General features: G+C 42.1%; 1 protein-coding gene across 5 annotated transcripts; it reads left to right on the forward strand.

Moving 5' to 3' along the window:
- Positions 1-6694: 6694 nt before the first annotated feature.
- On the forward strand, positions 6695-27608 carry LOC130927690 (uncharacterized). 5 transcript variants are annotated; one of them, XM_057853661.1, is made up of 8 exons: positions 6695-8419; positions 17235-17443; positions 21668-24067; positions 26023-26088; positions 26237-26302; positions 26763-26831; positions 27066-27155; positions 27277-27608. In XM_057853661.1, exons 3-8 carry the CDS (start codon positions 23674-23676, stop codon positions 27462-27464), a joined length of 873 nt encoding a protein of 290 aa, XP_057709644.1. In that variant the 5' UTR covers positions 6695-8419; positions 17235-17443; positions 21668-23673; the 3' UTR covers positions 27465-27608. The 5 variants fall into 5 exon arrangements, with proteins under 5 accessions (XP_057709644.1, XP_057709642.1, XP_057709643.1 ...); XM_057853659.1 differs by having other exon boundaries at positions 6695-7016; positions 8152-8419; positions 17235-24067; XM_057853660.1 differs by having other exon boundaries at positions 6695-7016; positions 8219-8419; positions 17235-24067.
- Positions 27609-27994: the final 386 nt, after the last annotated feature.

The following is a 27994-nucleotide window of genomic DNA, read 5'->3' on the forward strand; positions in this document are numbered from 1 at the left end:
CAGTTTCATTACAAAGTTAAGTGGCATTATTTAAATCATACTCTCTCTTTCAAACTACACTTTTCTCATTTAATATTTGAACCGCAGACCCCCAATTCCAAAAATTCAAAATCATTCATAAATGTTGTCATTAAATAAATATGGAAAATTAGAATATTTTGTTGAATATGCAAAAATAATAATGGAAAAAAACTCAAAAATACTGGCTCACAAATGAGCGTTTTGTGGGAGGATTAATGTGTATATACTTTTTAAAAATTACTAGTATTACTGAAATTGACAGAGAAATGTTACAACAGAGTATGAGGGCCAAATGAAGGAGGGAAAAAAGGACGGACAGTAAAGTCATTCTTACGACAAGAATTTTTTTTTTTCTCGGAGTAAGTTAAAGTTTTGGTATATCATTTTTGTTAAAAATAAATATTGAAACAAATAAAACACACTGAATGATTTTTATATTTAACTTTGTTGATTAAAAATGTTATGTGTTGAAAATGTTTTTTGTTAATAACATGGTCACCACCTGACCCCTTGCATGCTACAAGAGTCACGTTGGATAAGGCGCTATTGGAACGGAAAAGCTCACTGTCGACTGCAGAGGTGTTTCCATGGCGCAAACATGATTTTTTTACGATACAAAAACAGAGAAATTCTCTAAAATTCAATTCGAGGTCGAAAATGAAGATGATTATGATGATGATAGTTCTGTAATAGTGCCCAGTGAGGAAAAGTTAGCTGCAGATTTAGACTGGAGTTCAGAAAGGTAATCTATCTTTGGTGTCTTCTATGGAGATAGAATAGTGCCAAAAGAAGGTAGGTTGTAAAATCAAAATTATCCCTGTAAAATAACCAATTTTAATAAAAAACACTTGTATTTCCAAATTTTGCGTTGTGAAATAAACATGAAAATAAAACACAATGTAAAAAATAAATTCTACAAGTGTTTTTTTTCTAATTACAAATATTTTTTTTTGTTCTACAGGTGTTTTTTCTTCACTACGGGTTAAAAATGACCAATTACAAGTTTTGTCACATTCTTGTCGAGTTTTATGAGCCAAAAAAGATACTCGTAACCTAGTTTTAAATTTTTTAAAAAATACCTGTAAAATGACTAATTTTAACTTGTAAAACAAAAAAAAAAACAACTTGTATTTCCAAATTTTGCGTTGTGAAATAAACATGAAAAAAACACAATGTAAAAAAAAATTCTCCAAGTGTTTTTTTTCCAATTACAAGTGATTTTTTTCTATGGGTGTTTTTTCTTCGCCGCGGGTTAAAAACTACCAATTACAAATGCACAAGTTTTGTCACATTCTTGTCGAGTTTTATGAGCCAAAAAAGATACTCGTAACCTAGTTTTAAAATTTTTTTAAATACCTGTGAAATGACTCATTTTAACTTGTAAAAAAAAAAAAAAAAATTTATTTCCAAATTTTGCGTTGTGAAATAAACATGAAAAAAACAATGTAAAAAAAAATTTCTGCAAGTGTTTTTTTTCCAATTACAAGTGATTTTTTTCTATGGGTGTTTTTATCTTCGCTGCGGGTTAAAAATTACCAATTACAAATGCACAAGTTTTGTCACATTCTTGTCGAGTTTTATGAGCCAAAAAAGATACTCGTAACCTAGTTTTAAAATTTTTAAAAATATCTGTAAAATGACTAATTTTAACTTGTAAAACAAAAAAAACGACTTGTATTTCCAAATTTTGCTTCGTGAAATAAACATGAAAAAAAACAATACAAAAAAAAATTCAAGTGTTTTTTTTTTCCATTTACAAGTGATTTTTTTGTTCTATGGGTGTTTTTTCTTTGCTACAGGTTAGAAACCACCAATGGCGTACCGCACGCAGGCTATTTTTAGACCGTGACGTCGCATCGTAAAGCAGAAGTGGGACATTATAGACCCGCCCTCGCATAGACTCAACGTAAAAAGTGCTACTTTTCGCCGGTAATCTTTCAAAAACGAACATGCCGGTCACGCATTGCTTTTTTGGAACTTGTAAAAACGACTCTAGACATTACGACCATGAAGGATGTTTTCTTCATACGTTCCCGGAAACCAAAAACTCGAGAGGAAAAAATGTGAAAACCGAATCAATTCACGTTTCATATGCAGTAAACATTATGTTGGGTTGGCATGGTCTTTCAGAGGACAAAGAGGTAAGCCATTTTTATATTTTGACTTAATTTTTTTAGCGTAACGTTGTGCCGTACTGCTTCTGTCTGACAATTAATGACCTGAAAAAAATTACAATGGTATCTGACTGCCACTGTTACCGTTTCTGTTATATATATATATATATATATATATATATATATATATATATATATATATATATAAAACAACTTTAGTAAGGGGGAAGTGTAAATAAATTATAGGATTAAGATGTGTTATCAATGAAAACATTAAAAGTGTTCGTTGGCTGTCACTGAGTAGCATTTGCGATCTCTACACAAAGCTAACTAAATTACCCCCAGGAACGGTAAGGGACGTAGGACAACCAGAGGATATATAAGAAAGACAGGGCTGATGGTAAAGGATAGCTTGTTGAAACCGGAGAATGTCATTGTCAGTCGCGTCGATTAAAAAAAAAGCTAAGCTATGCTTACGTCGGCTCGTTTTTTTTCGTCTGTCAGCCTTCGACACTAAAGCCATCTTTTTAACTGAACCTTTTTATGTTCTTCCACATCTATGCCAGTCAATTTGGCACCAGGCACATCATTTTCGGAGAGAATTGGTAGGTTTAGCGCTGTAAACATCTCCTTCGTACACGATTTCCATTCATTTCCTATTAGGCTTGTCCTAGCTTTGTCCCAGCTTAGCAACGGTAGCTAATGCCATGAATATTAATGAGCGGAAGTGATGTGTTGCTTGCGGTACGCCATTACAACCTCACGGGTTTTGTCTCCCCCTTGTCGCGTTTTCAGAGACAAAAGTCACTTGTAACCACAGATGAAAAAATCTACTTGTACATCGAAATAATCTGTTGTAAAACACAAACACAAAAATATCATTCCAAGTCGTGGTCAAAAAAAGACGTTAAGAAAACAATCTAGTGAATAGTTCTTCGGGTGCTTTTTCTTTAATGATCTACAAGTGTTTTCTGAGCATGTACAACTAAATTTCGGGGTAAGCGTGTGAGCCAAAATTCTGACCAATCAGAACGGCGATTGTTCAACCATTCGGAGGGAGGGGGGGAAGTGGACACCGTTCCCGACCCGCTGCTCATTTCTTTATTCGTCACGGCAGAGGACAGGAATGGCAGAGCACGCTCAGGTATGAAGTTCCGCGGAATCAATGTTTTCTCATGAATGTTATGCAGTAAAAGATTTATCAAGCGTATATAATCAAAATTCCTATCAATATCAAGTGAATTTGGCACGAAAATCAATGACGAGCCAATTCGCTACAATTAGCTATGCGGACTTCACGTGTTGAGACGATGTTACTGGCATAGCCACGGACAGCTACTTGTTAAGCACCATGTTGATATGTACGCGAAGGGGGGAGGAACCCGAAAGAAGTGGACTAGGCTAACCGACGGCCCCTCACCGTAGCTAATCATTTAGCTAAGCATAGGTCGACCGATGTGTGGTAGCGAGCCTCAGAGGGAACGATGGGACTCAAAAGGTTTGTTGTATTTAAATGGAAAGGGCTTTAAAGGGGGGACCAAAATTTAATAAATCCAACCAAAATTAAATAAATCTAAGAACACATAATATTGTTTGTATTTCGTTTGGGTTATTTCCAGATTTATTGATGTTCTTGATTTTTATGTTCATTTTTTTCAAAATGTATTACGTGATATAAGGCTCGAGCGTTTACGTCACAGAATGGGGGATCATGTGAGATTTGACAACAACGCAGCCATATTGGAAGCAGGTCTGTCTTGCAGGACATTAAACTTTAACTTGCTAGTCCGATAAAGAGACAAACTCGTTACTAAGGCGAAGAACAGATATTTGATCAAACTTAAGGATGTGAACAATATTGACCCTTACGAGCAAGCCGAAGACAAATGGAGTAAAGATGTCGACGGGCTTCCACAATTACGCAAAATGGACACTCTGCTGTATTTATTGTTTGGTGTATGTTACTAAACTCATCAGCGATTCCGAAATTACAAATCGCTACAAACTTACAACAGTTTACATTTCAAAACGTATTGTGATATTGTTTATTTTTCAATTTCTATTGATGTAAACATATTCATATTAGTTTTATATATTTCAATCTGTTCATGTTTTTAAAATGGGATATTATCCCCTGTAAGATATATTTCAATTTTGTTTCCACTTGTAGGAATTGCTGCGTGACCATTTAGTGCACCGACTTGTGACCCGACTTGCTAGGTGGCTTAATCGTCTTTCTTTGGATATGGATTACCTCGAATTCATCATTTGTCAGGATTTGGTTGTATTTGACGCCATTGCTACTCGCTTAAATGTTTCACAGGGCATTGTTGATGGGCTACGTGATGTCTATGTGATGGTATGCAATGTTGGGAGTACAGGTAGATGTAGCCTGCTGAGCATAACTGCTTTTCACACCTCCGACGGTGCCAGTAGGCCCGCTGCAGGGTCGTCAGCCGGGAGCCACCCCTCATTGATGTTTCGCCCCTTTCATCTCTGGGTGGTGGGGCAGTGTCAGGGACGTCTCCCTGCCACTCCCTGCAGCTGGCTTGTGGGCTGAGCCCCAATGGACTATGCATGGCAGGGGAGTCCAAGTCCCTGAGTCAAGTACAGGACTCACCGCATACCGGGCAAACTTGGAGGTCCTATGCTGCTTGTTTCCCCCACATATAAATAGGGAGACAAAAATAACAGTTGCCAATGAAAGCGGAAGAATTGGCCATCCTAGAATATTGATCCCTAAAGAGCATACACTGCACCTTCTAGATGTTGGGTTACCTGTTACCACTATAGCTCAGCTCTTTGGAGTGTCACGAAGGACATTACATAGACACATGGCAGAATGGGGTTATACTGTGCAAGGAAGTTATAGCAGTTTAACAGATGAGGAACTGGACTCCCTCGTGTCAGAAATACACACTACCAACCCAAATGTGGGTTATAGAATGATGACTGGATTGCTGAAAGCACAGGGGCATAAAGTACAGTGGGAGAGAGTTAGGTCTTCAATGCACAGAGTGGACACATCAAGCATTGTCTCCCGGTTGTCTCAGCTTCACTGTGTGGTCAGAAGAACATATTCAGTCCCAAGCCCGAAATCTCTGATGCATATAGACACCAATCACAAACTAATTAGGTAGGTATAGTCAAGATTAATAATTTAAGAACTTTTCAAAAGTATATTCAGCACAAATGAAAATTTTTGTATGTGGTACCTGGATTGTGATTTCTTTTATTTTTCATCCTCATAGGTACAACATTGTCAATTTCGGAGGTATCGATGGCTATTCCAGAAAGGTTTTGGCACTAAGTGTTATAGGATGCATGTTTTATTCATTAACCCATGAATTGTTTTTCATTCATAATAACATAATTAGTGTTTCTAATTAGTTAACAATAATGTAAGTTTTAATGTGCTAATACAGTGGTACCTCTACAGACGAAGTTAATTCGTTCCAAGATGTTGTTTGTAAGTCGAAACGGTTTTATGTTGAGCAGGATTTTCCCATAAGAATACATTATAGTTCCATGAACTCGTTCCACAGCCCAAAAAACTACACTAAATCCTTAATAAGTACTGCTGATACTATTAAAAATGTCAATTATACATAGCAAAACAAACAAATTATAAATAAAAAACGGAATAATAATATAATAATGATTCCTGTAATAATGTAACGAATCAGGTTCTAATGTGGCGGACATTTTTTTATGTACCTGAACGCACCGCGTGACTGACTTGACAGAAGCGGTGCGGTTGAGTTTACTTTCGCTTCCAATGTTTTCTTCAGAACACCGTCAACTGCGGGAGACAGTAGGAGTTTTGTGTTGGATAAGGTCTGAAATAAATAACGACCTGTCGAAGCTGGCGATTTCTTGGCGATGTTACCACAATAAGAGTTGTCACCTTAACTTATAAAGACTGGCGAACAGAGGAGAACCGCCTGCCGAGTTCGACATTCTACGGCCCTATTGCCGACCCAGTTCATGGATGCACACACCATGCTTATATTTTGCCATCATTTACATCTTCATTTCAATGGTAAGCGTCACCTTTTCCTTTTTCTCCTCCAGTACTAATATTTTTGGATCCAGTGTTGACTTCTCATAAAAAAATCAGCCGTGCGTCCATCTTCTGGCAAAACAAAGAAACTGCGGCGCTGTAAAAAAAAATTTAAAAAAAAGTATTTCGAGCAAGTCGTCGGATGTAGAAACAAATGACGAGTCAAATTTTACGTCGGATGTTGAAAACATCGTGTGTAGAAGCGATAGTATGTCGAGGTACCACTGTATATCGTTATGTTTAAATGATATTGTCTTTTTTCAAATATTAATCACCACCACATTGATTCATAACATTGGTACTATGTAGATTGTATTCATTCTGTATGTTACAGAGCGAAAGATTTAAAATTTGTATTCATTCTGTATGTTACAGAGCGAAGGATTTAAAATTTGTTAAGATAATATGCGCAAATACTGTGTGTTGATATATACAAACATAATATGTATATATATATATATATATCAGATCATGTATTTGAGGGCCTCGAAGAACAACCTGGCATCGACAACCATGGTTTTCTTCCATGAGACAGTTGAGATGTTTGGCGTACCACTGAGGTAAAAATTGAGCACAGCAATGCTCAGTTTTGTTGGCTGACTTACTTGAGCTATCGTAAGACCTGGTTAGATCGAGACTTAGACAACTGGTTAAATATCCAAGAGTTCTACGTATTTACTGTGGACGATGTCTGTTTTCTTTACTTTATCAGAGTCCGGGGTGATCATGGGGTAGAGAATTTCGATGTGGCACGATTTATGTTTTCTGTCAGAGGAACAGGAAGGAGCAGTTTCATCGACGGTAAAAGTGTACCAAAGGTAATTGTTTTCATTAGTCTGTCATCATAATGAATAAAAACGACCATGTTATTATAGTGTGATTACCTACCTTGCTTCACTCACCTATAGTTAAAATGTACAATTACGAACACTAAGGAATACAGTTTTTGTTGAGTTGGATCTGACAGCTGTTTTGTACTCAGTTCTGGGTGCAGAACCCGAACCTGATGTAAATTTTTGTCATCACATCATGGTTTTGAAGTATTAGCTGTATGGCCTGGCGTTGTTCAGGTGGTGTAACGTGAAAACAATCCAACCAAATCACAGATAAAACATACTGTTCTTTGAGATGCAGCTGTAATGCAGTAATCATAACAGGACTCTGTAAAGGGGTTATAGCCAAATCGCTTTTCCATTATTGTGTTTAGTATAAATATATCCAGCTGAACTCAATCCCTTATTGATATTTTGGAAAATTGCACATTTTTTAAAATCCAGCATCTTGTGGAATACTCAAAGCTACAACATATCATAATTGTACATGAAACTGTGAAGTTGGAAAGCCAACTGGCACTTTGCAATCCAAGAGACATTTGGACTTTTGTCCAAAAATTGGCGCTGTCTTCTCCACATTCAGGTCGCATTTTCTTTGCTAAATTTGGCCGTTTGGAATTCATTTTCCATACTACAAGGAGGGCGTATGTATAGAGATCAAACCCATCTAAGAACACTCCCAGACAGATAAAGTACAACTGTGTAAAATTTTGTAAAAATCCGGCCAGTTGTTTCGGCGTCCACAGGAAACAAACGCACTCAGAGAAAGTTCCATTTATATATAACTATAGATATAGATAGGCTCCTTCGTTTAAAAAAAAAAAAAAAAAGTATTTCATAAAATGTATAATGCAAGTTTCAAATATCAACATAAATTAATATGAAAGAAAAAGGCATGACTTAAATTTTTATGACATTGGATACTACAGTTGTTTTCAAGTAGTAACAACATAGTAAATAGGAACGCTGTAGTGAAAATAAAACTAATGGGTAAGACCCCAAAAAATTATTCTGAATTCAAATTCTGCATTACATTTCAAACATTTTATCCCCAACAGGTCCCCCATTTATTGTTTTGTTTGTGTTAGGATAAACACTAACACACATTTTTCTGAAACAGAATTAAACGCCTTTGGAGAGATGTCTTTAGTGCTGTCACCAGCAGATTCTATGATATATTACATCAGCTCGAGGAGGAGGGGCATCTTGATCTGTCCAGCAATCGTCACATCTTTGCCTGCCATTACGCCTTCATTCCCCTTATCCAACGCCACCTTGATATTTTCCGAGATGGCTGGGATGACCACCCCCTACGAACGGACGGGAACCTCTCCCCAACTCAGTTGTAACAGTTGGGGCAGCAATATCACTCCCAGGAATGTGATGAGGTTGGTTTACCCAGAATGAAAACTGAAAGTCCAATAACGCTTAGATTTTTCCAGGTGATTTTACTAAAGTCCCACTGCCACCATTCCGTCCACACAATGGTTTAAATATAGTCCAAAAAGTAATGATAAATAATAAAAACATACGCAGATCCATAACTATTTGTGTAGTAAAAGTAATTCTTGTAGTGGTTGGCCTCGGCATAGTTGAAATTGATGACATCTTAAAATTCAATTCACTTTTATTTGTATAGCCCTATATCACAACAAGGTTGTCTCAAAGGGCTTTGCATAGGCAATATGATGCACAGAAACAGCAGATGAAATAAATAGAAATGAAATAAATAAAGGTCAAGCCCTGGGCAACCCCCATCCTTTGACCCTCCATGTCGGAAAGGAAAAACTCCAAAACTCCTTGGGAAGGATTCTGGCTGGAGTACTATTCCTGAAAACATTATTTGGGACTTTTTATCAGTGGTGCGACAAATCAGAATACAAAATTGAAAGTGGGTCAGAGAAGACTCCCTTCTCACGTCCCTTCTGTTTACAGACTGGTGTCACTGTACTACTGTGTGGTGCTACTTTATTTTACAAACAAAATGACTACGGGTTGTTGCGCAGTGAAGTCCTAATTCAGTTAAGTACCCAGGTGACAGTGGGACTTAGAATTGTGCAATTGTATAGGTTTGCTGCAAAAATAATGGAACTAAGGCAAAATAAATCATTAACATCAATTATTTCCTAGGTGTAATAAAGGCTCAGCCTTCTTCCTATTATTTTTGGATTAAGGTGTATTTTATTTTCTTAAGTTGTTCTCCCGCGGTTTTCCTGTGGGTGTCGCTATCTGACAAGGCCTGGTTTTTACTTGTGTTAGCATTAGCTTCAGGATGGCGAACGTTTTCTTTAAACACTGGCCATTCTAAAGCAGAGACACTTGGCTTTTCTGGTCAGTAAGCATAGAGGATGGTAAACGCCCAGACCACTTTTTTGTTTGTTTTTTATACATAGGGTTCGTGGCTTCTAGACTGGTTTATTCCTGTGTTTATACTTCACGTCCTGTGGAGTTAAATTCCTCATTTGTACATCAAGGAATATTTTTGGACAATTTAAGGCAAATTAAAGCCATTCTAAATCAGCAGTGGTTTCAACGCCTTTATTCCTGTGCTCTGACCGGCACACCATCCTGGTTACAGTTAGTCCTTACCACGAACTAGCCCTAGAACCTCACCTCACGAACATTTTGGTCCTTCGAGCTGGATAATTGTAATCAGGATGGACCCAGTGGAAGAAGTGAACCCTGCTGTGAGACCTAAGAGACAAACCCGGCCTCCTCCTGCGCTGCGCGACTATGAAGTGGATTACATAGGAAGCCACTCACGAGCTGGACCACCACAACCCTTCTTGGAGTACCAAGCTCAAGCCACCCCATTCCGGACACCTCCCCACCGTCGATCTTATGGGAATGCTGCTCACCTTGAGACGCCTCAGCTAGCCCCAAGTCATCATCGGTGGACCAACGCAGAATGGGACAACCTGCATGGAACCTCATTTAGAGCATCACCTTTGGACAGCTCATATGACGGCTACCACCACTTTCCTCAAGCGCTCCAAGCAATGCAGGAGGAAAATGCAAAGTTGCACCAATCACAACAGTGGCTCAAGTCAGGCTTGCAGCAACTCAATGAGGCCCGAAATGAGATCAAGGAACTAATAGACATTGCCCGCTCTTTGAAGACGGACATGGCTCAACCTCCTCGCACTGCTGCGATACCAGAGCATCCCTCCAGTGTTGTAGCGCCAATTAGCTACTCCCTCCAAGCAGACCTTCGGGAAGAACACGATTTGCCTCCTCCACCCTGGCCTAAGCTTGAACCAGATCGGCCAAGTAACAGACAGTTCCATCAAAGAGAAGATGTCACCAATCAGTTCCTTCACGTCTCCTCTCCTCAAGAACAAGCGCACGACTTCAAATGGCCTGCTCCACCTCCTCCGTGTTCGATGCCCGCTCCAGCAAACCCCATGACATGGCCTTCAACACGACCAGCTCAGCACCCTTCAAACCTTTACAGTCGTCCTCCTAGTAGCCATGTGTCACCCATGATATCAGAGTCAGTCTATAGAGGGCCAAATCCCACTATTCCAAAGTTCAGCAACCCAGACCCTAGTGAGTTCGCAAGACTGCGTATAGCACTAGAAAACCTGCTTCCAGGCAATGCCACCGAGCTGTTCCGTTACCAAATCCTGGTAGATCACCTTAGGTTGGAAGAAGCCAGGCTTATTGCTGACGCCTATTTGAACTCACCCACTCTGTACTCTGATACCATGGCAGCCCTCCATGAAAAGTTTGGCCAACCGCATCAACTTGCCCTTCGCAAAATAGCTGCTGTCCTAGAAGCCCCGGAGGTCAAGCGAGGTGACATTGCCGCATTTCAAAAGTTTTCTCTCCAGATACAATCCTTGGTGGGCCTGTTGCAGACCCTCGGTCCAGCTGGGGAAATTGAACTGAAGTGTGGCTCGCACGTGGCACGCCTATTAAGCAAGCTTCCCGCCGAACAGCGTGCAGACTTTCGAAGACACACTTTTAAGCAGTCAGGAACTAGCCACACCCTCTGTGACCTGTCTGAGTGGCTTCGTTATGAGTCGTGGTGTCAGGGGTTCGACAGTCAAATTGGTATCAAGGCTAGCAGGGAGCGGCCAAACGTGAGGAATGATAGCCGGACTGCCAAACAAACAGTGAGTGTCCTGCATGGAGCTGGTGAGTCCGCTGTTTACCCCTCACAGAGTAAAGCCAATAAAGTGAAGTCTAAGTCCAATGCCTACTGCGCCTACTGTGAGAGCAATGAACACTATCTTAGTCAGTGTACTGAGGTCGCCAAGCTCTCCAAAGAACAGCTGAAAGAATGGATACAGACTAATAAACGCTGCTGGCGTTGCGCACGCGCCCACTTAGCGGTCCATTGCACATTGAAGAAGCCTTGCAGCCGTTGCTAGGGCAAGCACCTACTCGCCCTCCACGAGATAAATGCCAAGCCAGAGAGGGGACCCCAAGAAGTGGCAGTTAAAGAAGAGAGCTGTTTAGTTAGCTCTTCCTCACGTTCCCTCTACCTCGATCGCCCAGATGCAGGGAGTAAAGTGATGTTAAAGGTTGTGCCCATCCTCATTCACTACGGAGCCCGGACCATGAACACCTTTGAAATTTTAGACGACGGATCTGAAAGGTCGATGCTCCTACCAAGTGCAGTCAAAGCTTTGGGCATTAAAGGCATCCCCGAAGACCTTCCCTTGTGCACAGTGAGGCAAGACATTGAGGTGCTTCCTGGATATACAGTGTCGTTCCGCATCTCCTCCGCTACCAATCCCCAGACAAGCTACCAGATCAAAGATGCGTTCACTGCAAGCCGCCTTAGCCTCGCCAAACACACCTACCCGGTGGAACGCCTTAAGCAGAAGTTCAGACACCTCCAAGGCCTTCCCATTCCTGCCTTCACAGAAGCGGAACCGTCACTTCTGATTGGATCAGATCAGCCGCACCTAGTCACACCGATCCAACCAGTCAGGTTAGGTCCGCCTGGTAGCCCTGCAGCCATCCACACCAGACTAGGGTGGACCCTCCAAGGCCCAGTTCAGCCCATGGGGCGGCACACCAACTCAGTACAGTGTTTGTTCACCTCTTCCCCACCTCAGCTTGAAGAGCTGTACAAACATGTTGAGAGGCTGTGGCAAATGGACACGGTCCCTCATCGACCAGAAAAGGAAGTAATGCGGTCAAAGCAAGACAAAATGGCGGTGGCTCTGCTCAAAGCTAAAACTGTACGTGTCAATGTGGAAGGCACAAGAAGGTATGCTACACCCCTGCTTCGCCATCCAGACATGCCGCTCCTCAAAGCCACTAGAGACTCTGTTATGCCACTGCTGCGCAGTACCGAAAGACGTCTAGAGAAAAATCCTACCCAGGCTGAAGCCTATAAGAATGAGATACAGAAGCTCCTAGACTCCGGTGCAGTACGTGAAGTCACCTCAGAGACGCCTCATGAAGAAGAGTGGTACATTCCTCACCATCTTGTCAGCCATAATGAGAAGTGCCGCCTTGTCTTCAACTGTTCTCATCAATTCCTTGGACAGTCCCTCAATCAATACCTCCTGGCTGGCCCAACCCTCGGAGCTTCCTTACTGGGGGTATTGTTGAGATTCCGCGAGCGCCCGATAGCTGTCAGTGGAGATATAAAGGGCATGTTTCACCAAGTACACCTACTCCCTGAGGATCGCCCCTTACTCCGATTCCTGTGGTGAGACTTGAATGTGGATGAAACCCCCCGAGTATTTGAGTGGCATGTTCTTCCTTTCGGCACAACCTGCAGTCCATGTTGTGCAACTTATGCCCTGCAGTGCCACGCGGAAAATTCAGATGAGACTGATGGCGACCTCAAGTTTTCTGTGGAGAACTGTTTTTATGTAGATAATTGTCTACAAAGCCTACGCACCCCAGACCAAGCTAAGTCGTTAGTTACTCGCCTTCGAGCCCTGTTAGCCACAGCGGGGTTTGACTTGCGTCAGTGGGCCTGCAACGACGCAACTGTCCTGAGCCACCTTCCTCAGGAGGCTCTTTCAGAGAGTTTGGACAAGTGGTTAACTCAAGACAATGCTGACCCCCAAGAATCCACTCTAGGCCTTAGTTGGAACTGGGAGACAGACTCTTTGAGCTACAAGCACAGGCCTGTATCCTATGAAACATTAACACTGAGAAATATCTACAAAGTCCTAGCCTCCCAGTATGATCCCCTTGGCTATTTGCTGCCCTATTCTACTCGAGCCAAGCTTATTGTTAGGCAGCTTTGGGACAGACAGCGTGGGTGGGACGATGCAAACCTCCCCTCTGAATTGGTGCAGGCCTGGTCTGATTGGGAGGGTGAGCTTGAATACCTACCTGCTGTGTCTCTTCCCCGTCCCTATGTTTCCACAGAGTCCAAGCTGGAGAGCACGTCCTACGAAGTTCACATCTTTGCTGATGCTTCGTAAAAGGCGTATGGAGCTGTCGCCTACCTACGAACCGAAGATGGAGAGGGTCGCGTGCAGCTGTCCTTCATCCTTGCACGATCACGCATCGCTCCCAAACGCACACAGTCCATTCCCCGCCTGGAGCTCTGTGCAGCACTGGTAGCGGCACAGCTCGCCCACCTCCTCATGAAAGAGTTGACCCTGGAAGTGACTCAAATAGTGTTGTGGTCTGATTCCACAACCGTCCTGACATGGTTACAATCCCAGTCATGCCGTTTCAAAGTGTTCGTTGGGACGAGAGTAACTGAGATCCAAGAGCTCACACAGGACTGCAACTGGCGCTACGTCGGATCAGCCGATAATCCTGCTGACGACCTGACGCGGGGTAAGTCCCTGCGAGACCTTGCAAAACCTAACAGATGGTCTTTGGGACCCCCCTTCCTCCAACAGAGCTCGAGCACCTGGCCCGAGAAGCCCGTGACAGAGCCACTTGCCGACTCGTCTGAACTCCGCAAGGCCACCTTCTGCGCCCTGGCAGTTACCACACCCACCAGTTCAAGTGGCCCAGCGTATGATACATGGCAGCAGCTAATCCAAGCCAAAGTTCAGGAGCTTCAGGGACAAAGCTCACCTGGGTCCTCACCAAGTGCACGTGAGTACCAGCATGCTGAGAGAGAGGTATTGCTGCAGGCCCAACAACAGTCATTCCCTGAGGATTTTAAGCTGCTGAGCGAGGGGAAGCCAGTCCTCTCTAAAAGTTGCCTGCTGACCTTATCCCCTGAGCTGGACAGATCTTCTGGCTTGTTACGGGTAGGTGGTCGACTACCACGTTCTGAGGGGCTCAGTGACTCTGTTTTGCACCCTATTGTTCTGGACCCCTCCCATCCTGTCACTAAGCTGCTCATCCAGAAGTATGACTCAGACCTAAATCATCCCGGTCCAGAGCGCGTCTACGCCGAAATGCGTAGGTCCTTCTGGATCCTCCGAGGCAGGGAAGCAGTTCGCCGACACCAGCATTCCTGTGTAGAATGCAGACGATGGAGAGCTAGACCATCTATCCCCAAAATGGCAGATCTACCAACCGCCCGCCTTCGACTTTTCAAGCCTGCCTTCTACTCAACTGGAGTAGACTGTTTTGGGCCGATGCTGGTTAAAGTGGCCAGACGTCATGAGAAACGCTGGGGGATAATTTTCAAGTGCCTGACTACTCGAGCAGTTCGTCTGGACCTCCTGCAGAGTATGGATGCCGACGCGTTCTTGATGGCTCTACGCAGATTCATCGCTCAACGGGGAGTCCCTGCCGAGCTGTGGTCCGACCAGGGACCAACTTCAAGGGCGGAGAGCGCGAACTCAAAGAGGCCTTCGCTAACATGGCTCCCACCCTGCAGCAACAACTTGCTTCTCAAAAGATCAAATTCTGCTTTAACCCCCCGGCAGCCCCTCATTTTGGTGGAGTGTGGGAGCGGGAGATCCGCTCCGTAAAGGCTGCTCTGCACACCGGCGTTGGAGCACAACCAGTCCACGAAGATGTCCTCCTCACCGTTCTGTTGGAAGTAGAATCTATCCTCAACTCCAAACCACTTGGATACGTCTCCAGTGATGTTGCCGACATCGATCCCGTGACCCCGAACACGTTGCTGATGGGGCGGCCAGATGCATCGCTTCCGCAAGTTGTGTATCCAGAGACAGAGACTCTGAGTCGGAAACGATGGCGGCACTCACAAGTCCTTGCTGACCAATTCTGGTCGAGGTACATAAAGGAGTACCTCCCTACCCAACACATCAGGCAAAAGTGGCATTCTGCTACCCCCGAGCTCCAAGAGAAGGCCGTCGTCATGTTTGTGGAACCACAGCTTCCCCGAGCTTCGTGGCCCATTGGACAGGTGACCAAGGTCCACAGGAGTGATGATGGGTGTATTAGGTCAGCTGATGTGTACGTTAAAGGTCATGTCTACACCCGTCCCGTTGCTCGCCTGGTGTCGTTGCCAGCTCTTCCATCCGGTGAAGAGTAGACTTTCTGTGAAAAGATGCCTTTATTTGGAAGCAAATGTGCATGCACATTTGGGGGCGGCTGTAATAAAGGCTCAGCCCTCTTCCTAATATTTTTGGATTAAGGTGTATTTTATTTTCTTAAGTTGTTCTCCCGCGGTTTTCCTGTGGGTGTCGCTATCTGACAAGGCCTGGTTTTTACTTGTGTTAGCATTAGCTTCAGGATGGTGAACGTTTTCTTTAAACACTGGCCATTCTAAAGCAGAGACACTTGGCTTTTCTGGTCAGTAAGCATAGAGGATGGTAAACGCCCAGACCACTTTTTTGTTTGTTTTTTATACATAGGGTTCATGGCTTCTAGACTGGTTTATTCCTGGGTTTATACTTCACATCCTGTGGAGTTAAATTCCTCATTTGTACATCAAGGAATATTTTTGGACAATTTAAGGCAAATTAAAGCCATTCTAAATCAGCAGTGGTTTCAACGCCTTTATTCCTGTGCTCTGACCGGCACACCATCCTGGTTACAGTTAGTCCTTACCACGAACTAGCCCTAGAACCTCACCTCACGAACACTAGGTAATAATATTCCTGTGTAGAAGCCATATCGAAGTCATGATTGTGCATTTAAGTTTTGACATGACTGTCTTCGGTGGCACTTTGCTTGCAATTTAAACATACAGTGCCCTCCATAATCATTGGCACCCGTGGTTAAGATGTGTTTTTTAGCTTCTTATAATTTTTTAAAAATTCAAATAATATGGGACCTTAATGGAAAAAAAGAGAAAAATCCAACCTTCAATACAAGTGCATTCATTCAGTGGGGAAAAATCCCACATAAAGAAAAAATGATTTGACATCAAATAATGTGTGTCACAATTATTAGCACCCCTGGCGTTAATACTTTGTACAACCCCCTTTTGCCAACAAAAGGTCTGTGGACTGCGATGGCCATGGGAGGAGCTTGATTTTGTGTCTGGTGAACCATTTCTGTGTAGATTTGGCCATATGTTTAGGGTCATTGTCTTGCTGAAAGACCCAGTGACAACCCATCTTCAGCTATCGGGCAGAGGGCAACAGATTTTGATTTAAAATGTCCTGGTATTTCAAAGCATTCATGATGCCATGCACCCTAACAAGGTTCCCAGGGCCTTTAGAAGCGAAACAGCACCACAGCATCACTGACCCACACCCATATTTCACAGTGGGTATGAGGTGCTTTTCAGCATGCGTATCTTTCGTGGCACGCCAGACCCACTTAGAGTGTTTGTTGCCAAAAAGCTCAATCTTGGTCTCAGCTGACCAAAGCACACGGTCCCAGTTGAAGCCTGGGAGCGGGTGCTTTGATCGCACTGGTGTAACTATCCGCAGTTCCTCGACCCTTTTGGGGGTGGATGACGTCATTTTGTGTGTTCGGATATGTAGGAACGTAGGACGAGGACCTCGTCTTCCGAGCAACATTTTAGCGCCGACTGTGAGATGTGCTTTAATGTGTGTTTAAAACTAGGTGTTATGATTATGTTTTCTCTATTCACTTATGCTTTTTAGTGTTTACACAATGGAAAGAGTAAAGTTTCTGTTTTCAGTAAATGTCACCATAATGTTTCATTCTGGTTTCTGTTCTCAGTAAATGATACAATCTCGATAAAACAAAACTTACGCATGTGCAATGAATGCTCTCCAACTCCTTAATAAAGGGCTGGCGCTCCTCAGGGAAGTTAGATAAGCTTGATGCGTCCCCCACGGCACGCATCAATCTCTCTCTCCTGACGGCCGTCAGTGTTAAAAGCTTTATTTTCGTCTCAAGTCTGATTCTCTCTCCGCCCTCCTCTAGGTCTTTATTATTTTGCTAGATACAAGTAAGTTTAGACCCAACAATTCTTGGTGCCGAAAGCCGGGCCTAAAAATCCGCGTCCCTCCGGGCCGCCGCGGGGCCAGTGGACGCCGCCGGGATATTTACGACCTTCTTCTCGTGACCGGGCGGCTGCGCCTTTGTTCCTGCGACGGCCCGGTCCCAGACGAACCAGGGCAGGACGGAGTGAGGTAGGATAAAGTTTAATTAAGTTGTTGACGCTTTCGGGTTTAAATACGGGGCGGATTGAATTGTGAAGTCGAAGTACTGACTCATAATTGTTCGAAGTACTGAACATCCGTTAAGTAAACCGTTGAAATTTAAACCATCCTAGTTCGAAGTACTGAACTATTGTGTGACGAATTACGTGCGTTTAAAGGGTCTAAAAACGTTACGTAAACAGTAATCCTCGAAGTACTGAGGACTAACACACAGGCGATATTTTGCGAAGTAAAGACAAAATATTGCAGAAAGCGGGCCGAAGTACCGAGCCATAAAAAGTTATAAAAATGTCCGAACCCGGAGTCAGAGACGAGATAAAGCAAACATAATAGCGTAATAAAAAGCCAAGGTAGGACAGAATTTAAAGCTTTTTGAGTCCGTAGAGATATTGATGTGCATTTGTGTAATGTCAGGGACTTACAAATTTAGTTCAGGGAACTGCACATAGAAATAACGTGCGTGCGTCTTGTGTTACGAGGCGTTTCGGGAAAAATAATATTCTGCGTTTCGGAATATTAACACGTACATAGAAATAACATGTGTACGTCTTGCGTTACGAGGCGTTTCGGGAAAAATAATATTCTGCGTTACGGAATATTAACACGTAGAACGGTATTTTGCGTTACGAAATATCGTAGAGAAAAGGGTCTGGGACCCAACGGACTTTAAAAGAGTGATAAAGTAGGAGCAGAAGCGAGGAAGACTAACATTACACAAATTATAAGCCATAAATAGACGGAAGCGTACAAATAACGTGCCGACATAAAATACTTAAGATATACAAGCCCGTGCACGGCAAATAAAATCGAAATTACGTGAAATAGAGGTAATTGAAACAACGAAACTTGCGAAAATGGGTCAAAACGTCGCTAAAACAATAGAAGATAGACCGGAAAATGATGAAACGGGAAAAACGAAAGGTGAATTCGGTTGTGAATAGGAATTTCTGTGTATTTGTGTTGACAGTTTGTCATTGAGCTCAAATTGTTTGTATGCTTTTATTTTTGGTCTGGTGTGAGCCATTAGTTGAATGTACGGTGACTTCGATTTGTATTTGAAATAGTACTGTCTTGTATGATAAGTCATTGTGGATAACTATGGTTGTTGTCATGTGACTGATTATGAGGCTGCGTTGTGTCTTTCTTTCATGATTTTTCATGTTCATAGTGATAATTGGTGAATTGTGATGTTGAAGGTTTGAGTAAGTTGCATGAAGGGCAGAGATAACCATAAGTTTGGGGAAAAGAGGAGCTGTGGAAGTGGGGCTTGGAAATTTTTGGGCGTGTGAGACGAGCGTCGATAAGCGAGGGAATTGTTTGTAAATAACTGACCGTTTATTGCGTAAATAACTGACCGTTTTTTGTGCAAAATCGGAAAAAACTGGGAGTTTTTCAACATGAGGAGTGCGGCCCTTCGGTGGCCCCTATTTGCAACATGGGGTCCTCGACGGCATCCGCTGGGTTTTTGCCCAAATTAATTATAAGGGAAGGTTGTAATTGCAGCTGGGAATATTCCAGCCTTTCCCTTGTACTATTTAGGATATGATTTTTGAAATGGAATCTCATTAGAGATAAAAAATAGACTATTGAGCTAAATTGAAACTTATAGAACACTCTTATAAGAAAATAAGAGAATGGCTTAAAGAGAAAGAAAATAGTTAATGTTTTGAAAAAGGAAAAGATCAACTGTTGATAAATAGCTGTTTGAAAATAAACTTAACAGATTTATTTTAAGCAAAGAGCAAGTATGTTTGATAAAAAGAAAATCAGATTGTTAGAAATGTTCTTCATTCAAGAATAGATATTGTTAAAGTATATTCTTCTGAATTAAAGCAGATAATTCTACCAACCTGGAGTGACATACAAGTGGATGTTTTTTAGTGCACGAAAAAACATTCTTTGTTCTCCTCTGGACTGCTGAATTATCCTCCATTATAAATTATATGGATATCAGTTGAAAATGATTGGAATTAAAAAATTGAATTAAATGCTATAAGAGGTAGTGTTTTTAAGTGTTAAAGAATAGCAGAGAAGCCATAGTGGAATAAAAGAGAAAGTTAAAATATTTTGTGAAGTAAATTGATCCTAAAGAATTAGATTTTGACTAAAAACAATCAATTGAATAGATTATAATTGCGTCGTGGAATCGTAATTTTTGGATTACATGTTGATGAATCTTCAACAGTGACCCAAAGAAGGTGAAAAGACATTTTGTCAGCTCTAAAGAAATTCCAAAACAAAGAAAAATTCCAATTTTGTAAGTTTGAGTGGAACATTGCGCGATATATTAATGCCGCTGCAAATTTCAATTTACTGATTAAAATGGGAGCTGACAAAATTGATCATAAGCAAATATTGGCATTTGCCAAGTGGAAATTATTATACTGGGAGAATTGTATCTCTGTAACTTTGGGTTGATTGCGGAACGTAAACTGTTTTGATAGATGGGTTCGTTGTTCTCAAATTTGCGAAATATGATTACAATTCTCCCAAGATAAGCTTAATTTATTGAGCTAACCTTTGGTTGATTTTGTGAATATGTTTAACGTGGAGTTTATAGAAGCTAACTAAGTAAACAGAGAAACTTAGGTATGGTGCCTCTTGTGCCATCAAAGAGGACATTTAGCAAAGGAATGTGAGTGGGAGACATAAGCGAAGGGGAGGTGGAGAATGTTCCGGGTCGAAGAAAAAAAGTAAATTCGAGACGCAGGACGTGACTGGAGGAGGATCGCACCTCCGAGGGCGCGGCTTTGGAGAAGGCCCTTCCCGCGGAGGAGGTTGGTCTGTACCTCTTAGTTGATGAAATTAACTATAGACAAAGACCGGAAATGACAATATTGATGGGAAATACTCCAACTTTTTTCTTGTAGATTCAGGAGCGGAACATTCGTGCGTTAAAGACATTGCACGTTTAAGACGTTTAATAAAACAATCCGCGTCATGCCAGCTAACGGGAAAACAACTTTAAATGCGATAAGTAAACCCAAAGAAGATCCAGAAACAATGTGTATAGTTGTCATGGCACCTAACTGGCCACACAATCTACTGGAAAGATACAAAATAGCAACTGATCGGACTTTCGTTGTGGAGGTTTATGATGACGTCAGATACCATTGGTCACTTGACGCTCCCACTCGGGAGGCTAGATAAAACAGTTGAGGCACTACTTGCAGAAATAAAAAGGCTAACAAAGGGGGAAAACGTTGACGTCATGAATCCAAATGATTTTCATGTAACATTGCGGTTAAAAAAAAACCATTTCACGTCCTGATCCAAGTTATGGAGCAGTTGAAAATTTAGGACCACTAATTCTGTAAACAATGGAACTTAAGAGGTTTCACAACATCAAGCGGAAACACGGGAACACAAGTTAAAACAATTACTGGATGTAATGAAATTACTAAATGCGTTAGTTATTTGTAAATGTGAAGCCAAAAATAATGGGCTTGATAACGTGTCAATCGGAAACAGGCTAGCAGATGAAGCAGCCAAGGTAGCGGTTGTAAATCAACGCAATAAAGCTAAAATAATAGATGAAAAACTTAAAGGCTATCAGAACATAGCAACGCAAACAGTAAAGCAAAAATGGGCGATGAAAGGTTTCTACCAAAATTATTGATCATATGGGCAGCTGAATTGAGCCACATGATTGTCAAGTGTCTACAGGGGGGAGGACTGAGTTGGTTAATAATTGGTTAATAGACACTATGAAAATTGTGGCCCAATGTCTTCAATTCATACTTGGAAAACAAAAAATTTTTTTCTCAGTGTTTACTTTGCATAAACAATGTTAAGAGAGACCAAAAAGAGGGAGGTTTCTAGAACCAACTGAACTATTTCATACATTGCACATGTATTATATAGAATTAAATAGACTGTTGGGGAAAAGATATTGCCTGGGGAAAAAATAGATGTATTTTCTAGATTAGTTAAGATTTTTCGTAGCGTACATGAGGACAGAAAAACAGTGATTGCATGTACAGACCCCAGTCTGCCAGACAATTGGAAAAGACAAATTGGACAAACTAGTAACAGACTGATGCAGAAGGAAAGACTTTGCCACTTTTTAGACTGCTAGATTTAACCCCAGGACCTGTTAAAGGTTCTGGCAGCATTCCAGCTCACATAGGGAAACAGTTTGATCAAAGACAAGTTTGAGACAACAATGATCTGCCAGAATGTTCCGATCCACAGACTCTCAAGGTGCGGGTCGGAGACTTGGTCTTCCTGAAAGTGTTGCAGCGTGCCAGATGGGACAGTGAACGCTGGGACGGCCCCTACACAGTTTCCTGACCACCCTGCAAGACCTTGGGAAACCTTGACCCTCTGACATGCAACCTTCAAACCAAGCAGTCCAGAACACCGGCATGTCATCAGGACCGGCCTCGGGGGGTTCTGTGGAGGAGTAACCCTATACTCCAAACTCCTGATGGAATGAATCGGACGATGTGCCCTCGTCACCCCCGTCCAAAAGTCCACAACGATCGTGCTCGATCAAAGACACAGCAACATGACAGCTGATGAAGAACCAAAGTCCATTCGCCGAAGAAAAAGATCCATCTTGGCTGAGCTGCTCACCGACGCAAACGGAGTCCATCCGGCAGCCGAGGAACATTCCTGACAAGACCAAGCTCATCGACGAAGGTTCTCTACAACTATACCAACTTGGTACAGTCTAAGTACTCTGAGCAACTGCACGCGGTTTCCCTTACGGCTATCCAGAATAGGGAAGCCCTGGACATGCTCCGCGCAGAGAAAGGTGGACTATGCAGCTTCATCAAGCAAAGAGGATAATGCTGTAATTTGGTCCCACTCGACATGGCAAAGAATGGCTCAATCTCCTAGCTCAAGGGACTGGTTCACCGATTTCAAAGAGAAACTTCACCATAACGAAGGAGTTCCTGAGAATGCTATCCTCAAGTGGTTCCAGGACAAGTTTGGCAGCTAGAAGAACATCATCTCCGCTATCACTGCAATGGCCTCCATCCTGGCCGTTGTTCTCGTTCTCTCCTGTTGCTGTGTGCCCCTCTGCAAGTTTAACATCAACCGCATGCTCTCGAACATGGACCAGAAGGTTAGCGCCATGTTCATCGCCCATACCGTCCAGTACGAGTCCGTAGCCCAAGATCACTAACGAGTCGGACTCTCTCGTCTAAAGTGGAGCGATATGGACAGGGACGAGTCGGACACTTTCGTCTAAAGCAGAACGATTTGGACAGTGATGATACGGACAATGTCGTCTAAAGCAGTTTCCCCATTTTGGCCATCCCGACTCTGCAACCCTATGGACTCTCGAGAAATAACACTGACGCGGCGATCATAAATCGCTGAAATATGGCGTTCAAAAGAATCCCAGCCTGTATATACACTTGCTCACCATATTATTTCAATGTTTTGTGTTCTATGAAGCCATGGCAATGAAGCTGCTCTCGTCCCTAGTGCTAATGGGGAGGGAATAGGGCAATTTTTTCCTACGTGCTTAGGTTTTTCTCCCCTATCGTGGCATTTTCATAACTCCTGCTAATGGATAATTGACGGGTCTGACACCAACCCCACTCTCGGGAAAGTTTAACTCTGATGAAAGCTGAAAAGTTTTAAACCCACAACAGGAGGGAAATGTGAGATGTGCTTTAATGTGTGTTTAAACTAGGTGTTATGATTATGTTTTCTCTATTCACGTATGCTTTTTAGTGTTTACACAATGGAAAGAGTAAAGTTTCTGTTTTCAGTAAATGTCACCATAATGTTTCATTCTGGTTTCTGTTCTCAGTAAATGATACAATCTCGATAAAACAAAACTTACGCATGTGCAATGAATGCTCTCCAACTCCTTAATAAAGGGCTGGCGCTCCTCAGGGAAGTTAGATAAGCTTGATGCGTCCCCCACGGCACGCATCAATCTCTCTCTCCTGACGGCCGTCAGTGTTAAAAGCTTTATTTTCGTCTCAAGTCTGATTCTCTCTCCGCCCTCCTCTAGGTCTTTATTATTTTGCTAGATACAAGTAAGTTTAGACCCAACACCGACTCTGAAGTGAGTGCTTTCTGCGGGGCCGCGGGAACGATATTACGTAGCTCTTTGGTGATTCGCTGAAATCAGCGGCAAACACGCCCCTTACTTTTCGCGCATCACGTGGAGCCGCCATATTTAAAAAACAACTACTCTGTCTGTAAATTGTTGTTGTTGCCAGTAAGGAAAAACAATGGAGCCAGGAAAAGCTCAATGGAGCGACGAGGAGGTAAAAGCCCTCCTTGCTATTTATTCAACTGCGAGCGTCCAAAGAGGACTTGAGGGGTCGCAACACAACATAAAAATATTTGCCGAGATAAGTGCACAACTGGAGAAGGCTGGGGTTTACCACAGCGCAAAACAATGTAGGGAAAAAATGAAGAAACTGAAACAGGACTACAAGAAAATCAAAGACCACAACAACCAGAGCGGGGCATACAGAAAAACTGGCAAATGGTATGAGACGCTCGACCTCATATTGGACCACAGACCAGCATATGGGAACGCCGAAACAAAAGACTCCTCTGCTTCACTTTTGCGGTCGTTGACGCAGAAGGAGAACAACCCACCCTCCCAGCTGCTTGAAGGTATGGAACAAGAAGTTATTTAAGGGTGTAACCATTTGTTTTTGCATGTTCGGTTCGGTTCACTTGCGTATACTGTCGGTTTTGTTGTATTTTTCCCCTGATAAAATGCATTCTAAACGCTGCATGGGGAACCGAATTACTGAAGGTGTTTCCCCACGGACGCATTAAGTGTCGGACATGACTAGTCTCGTTTTACTTTTTGTAATAGAGAAAGGTAAGTGAATAAATACATAGTTACAGTGCCTTGCAAAAGTATTCGGCCCCCTTGAATCTTCAACCTTTCGCCACATTTCAGGCTTCAAACATAAAGATATGAAATTTAATTTTTTTGTCAAGAATCAACAACAAGGGGGACACAATCGTGAAGTGGAACAACATTTATTGGATAATTTAAACTTTTTTAACAAATAAAAAACTGAAAAGTGGGGCGTGCAATATTATTCGGCCCCTTTACTTTCAGTGCAGCAAACTCACTCCAGAAGTTCAGTGAGGATCTCTGAATGATCCAATGTTGTCCTAATTGACCGATGATGATAAATAGAATCCACCTGTGTGTAATCAAGTCGCCGTACAAATGCACCTGCTCTGTGATAGTCTCAGAATTCTGTTTAAAGTGCAGAGAGCATTATGAAAACCAAGGAACACACCAGGCAGATCCGAGATACTGTTGTGGAGAAGTTTAAAGCCGGATTTGGATACAAAAAGATTTCCCAAGCTTTAAACATCTCAAGGAGCACTGTGCAAGCCATCATATTGAAATGGAAGGAGCATCAGACCACTGCAATTCTACCAAGACCCGGCCGTCCTTCCAAACTTTCTTCTCAAACGAGGAGAAAACTGATCAGAGATGCAGCCAAGAGGCCCATGATCACTCTGGATGAACTGCAGAGATCTACAGCTGAAGTGGGAGAGTCTGTCCATAGGACAACAATCAGTCGTACACTGCACAAATCTGGCCTTTATGGAAGAGTGGCAAGAAGAAAGCCATTTCTCAAAGATATCCATAAAAATTCTCGTTTAAAGTTTGCCACAAGCCACCTGGGAGACACACCAAACATGTGGAAGAAGGTGCTCTGGTCAGATGAAACCAAAATCGAACTTTTTGGCCACAATGCAAAACGATATGTTTGGCGTAAAAGCAACACAGCTCATCACCCTGAACACACCATCCCCACTGTCAAACATGGTGGTGGCAGCATCATGGTTTGGGCCTGCTTTTCTTCAGCAGGGACAGGGAAGATGGTTAAAATTGACGGGAAGATGGATGCAGCCAAATACAGGAACATTCTGGAAGAAAACCTGTTGGTATCTGCACAAGACCTGAGACTGGGACGGAGATTTATCTTCCAACAGGACAATGATCAAAAACATAAAGCCAAATCTACAATGGAATGGTTCAAAAATAAACGTATCCAGGTGTTAGAATGGCCAAGTCAAAGTCCAGACCGGAATCCAATGGAGAATCTGTGGAAAGAGCTGAAGACTGCTGTTCACAAACACTCTCCATCCAACCTGACTGAGCTCGAGCTGTTTTGCAAGGAAGAATGGGCAAGAATGTCAGTCTCTCGATGTGCAAAACTGATAGAAACATACCCCAAGTGACTTGCAGCTGTAATTGGAGCAAAAGGTGGCGCTACAAAGTATTAATGCAAGGGGGCCGAATGATATTGCACGTCCCGCTTTTCAGTTTTTTATCTTTTTATTATTTTATATCTTTATGTTTGAAGCCTGAAATGTGGCGAAAGGTTGCAAGGTTCAAGGGGGCCGAATACTTTTGCAAGGCACTGTATGTCGACATTGCGGTACAGATATGTTGACCTAGATAACACTGCAGAAACAGAAGATGTTGTGTCTACACTTAAGAAAGTAAGCTAGATTTTGTCACAACGAAATTTTAAATTCTCAATCCTTTAAATGTTATGTTGTTGAGATGCATTGTGTTTCTAATCAAACAGAGCAAAACAGATCTCTTTTATCAAATCCAATTCCTGTTGCCTGCAGTACCCCTTGTCGCCCATCAGGTTAGTCATGATGCCTGAATGCATTCAGAAATCTTGACTTTTGTGATCTTCTCTAACTTACATTAGCTAAATGTAAATAGAAGATGTGTGGTATTCCTATTGTTTATCTGAATTAAGGTCTAATCCAAAATATTTCTCTGACCACCAGAAACACCAATGGCTTTATCAAGCAATCCCATGCCCCCTCTGAGTGACAACCGCCAACCCGCATCAGGTAAGAAACTTGTCCATGCCAAATTCCTGCTGTTGTACAACTGTTGCCCAGCAGGGTCATATCATGGCTGTATTCATTTTAAAGAAAAAAGTAACAAATTGAGCTAAGTTTCTTTATTAACCACCATTTGTCTCAGAACTTTTATTCAAAAGTGTTTATCCCCTGTGTACCCACCAGAAAACACCGTTGTGATGTCGTGCCATTCCCTGCCCCCACAAAATGCCAGTACCAGTCAGTCAGCTTACATCAGAAAAAGAAAGATTGTCTTTTATGTGCAAAATCTGTGCTGCTATAGTGGTGGTTAGCTTGATGAGTGCACTAACAACCTGGTGGGGTCATATCATGGCGGCACTTATGCTTTGTTTGAAAGGAAAAAAAGTTTTAAAAAACATTTTTTTTATTAACCACTTGTCCCAGAACTTGTTCATTCAAAAATGTTTATCCCCTGTGTACCCACCAGAAAACACCGTTGTGATGTCCTGCCATTCCTTGCCCCCACAAAGTGCCAGTACCAGTCAGCTTACATCAGGTAAAGAAATGTTTTATTTTATGTGCAAAATCTATGCTGCTATAATGGTGGTTAGCCTGGCTGAATGAACTCACAACCTAATGGGATCATATCATTGCTGCACTTAAGTCTCATTAGAAAAATATACAAAACTGATAGCACAACAAATATCAATAATGAGGGATGAGAAACTTGATGTTATTTTTTTCTTTGAAGAGAAACTTGATGTAATTATTTTTTTCTTTTGAAATTCAGTCACTACACACCGGTTTCTTGCTTGTCCGGATTCACAAATAATCAGCCAACGCCGCCCAGCTCCCAGCCCCCTTTGCCATCCTAGACCTGGTAAGTAAATAATCTGTTGTTCCTGCATCTTGCTAAGAAATAGTGAGAGTTTGTTGACAACTTGTAGTGTGGTGTACAGCCAGTTCTTCACTGAGTTTCCATCTTCCTTATTTTTTTGCAGCAAAGAGGAGAAAGAATGACACACTGCTTGCAACTGTGCAGGAATGGCAGGCTTCAGACGCAGAATACCAAAGGCAACGAAATGCACAATTTGACAGGATGCTGCAGGTGTTTGAAGAGCAAAATCAACACATTGAAAAGCAGTGTCAGGCTCTGCTGTTGAGTCCAGCCGGCAGCATCATATGGTAATGGAGGGTATTCGGGACATCATGAACAGAATGTCAAATCGGCATGACAAACCCTAATTAAAAGAAATTGGACTCAACCAAATATTTCACATCTAAATTTTTCTATTGTTGCAGAGTGTGAGTTTTCTGTAAAATATATTACTTTGAAAACGAATTTTGCACATGTTAATTTTTCTTTTGTTGGTGTGATTTTTCATTACAATATATTATTTTTAAACTTAATTTTGCACATGTTAATTTTTTTTGTGGCAATGTGACTTTTCATTAAAAAATATTACTTTGAGTAACACAATGTTTTATGTCTGATTACTAGTACACTGAAGTATTCCTTAACATGTGGCTTGCAATACATTGTGTGAGTAGTAAACACATGACACCACATTCAAAAATTTGGCCTTTGTAGCCAGCTACAGATGGAAAAAGGGGTTTATAATAATGCACATAAAACATGAATGAAAATTAAAATACTTTTATTTTGGAAGGGGAAAAAAACGAGTCATGGGGTGGTGGTGTACACCTATTTAGTTGGGC

This window comes from Corythoichthys intestinalis, chromosome 13 (genome assembly GCF_030265065.1).
Source record: "Corythoichthys intestinalis isolate RoL2023-P3 chromosome 13, ASM3026506v1, whole genome shotgun sequence".
NCBI lineage: Eukaryota > Metazoa > Chordata > Actinopteri > Syngnathiformes > Syngnathidae > Corythoichthys > Corythoichthys intestinalis.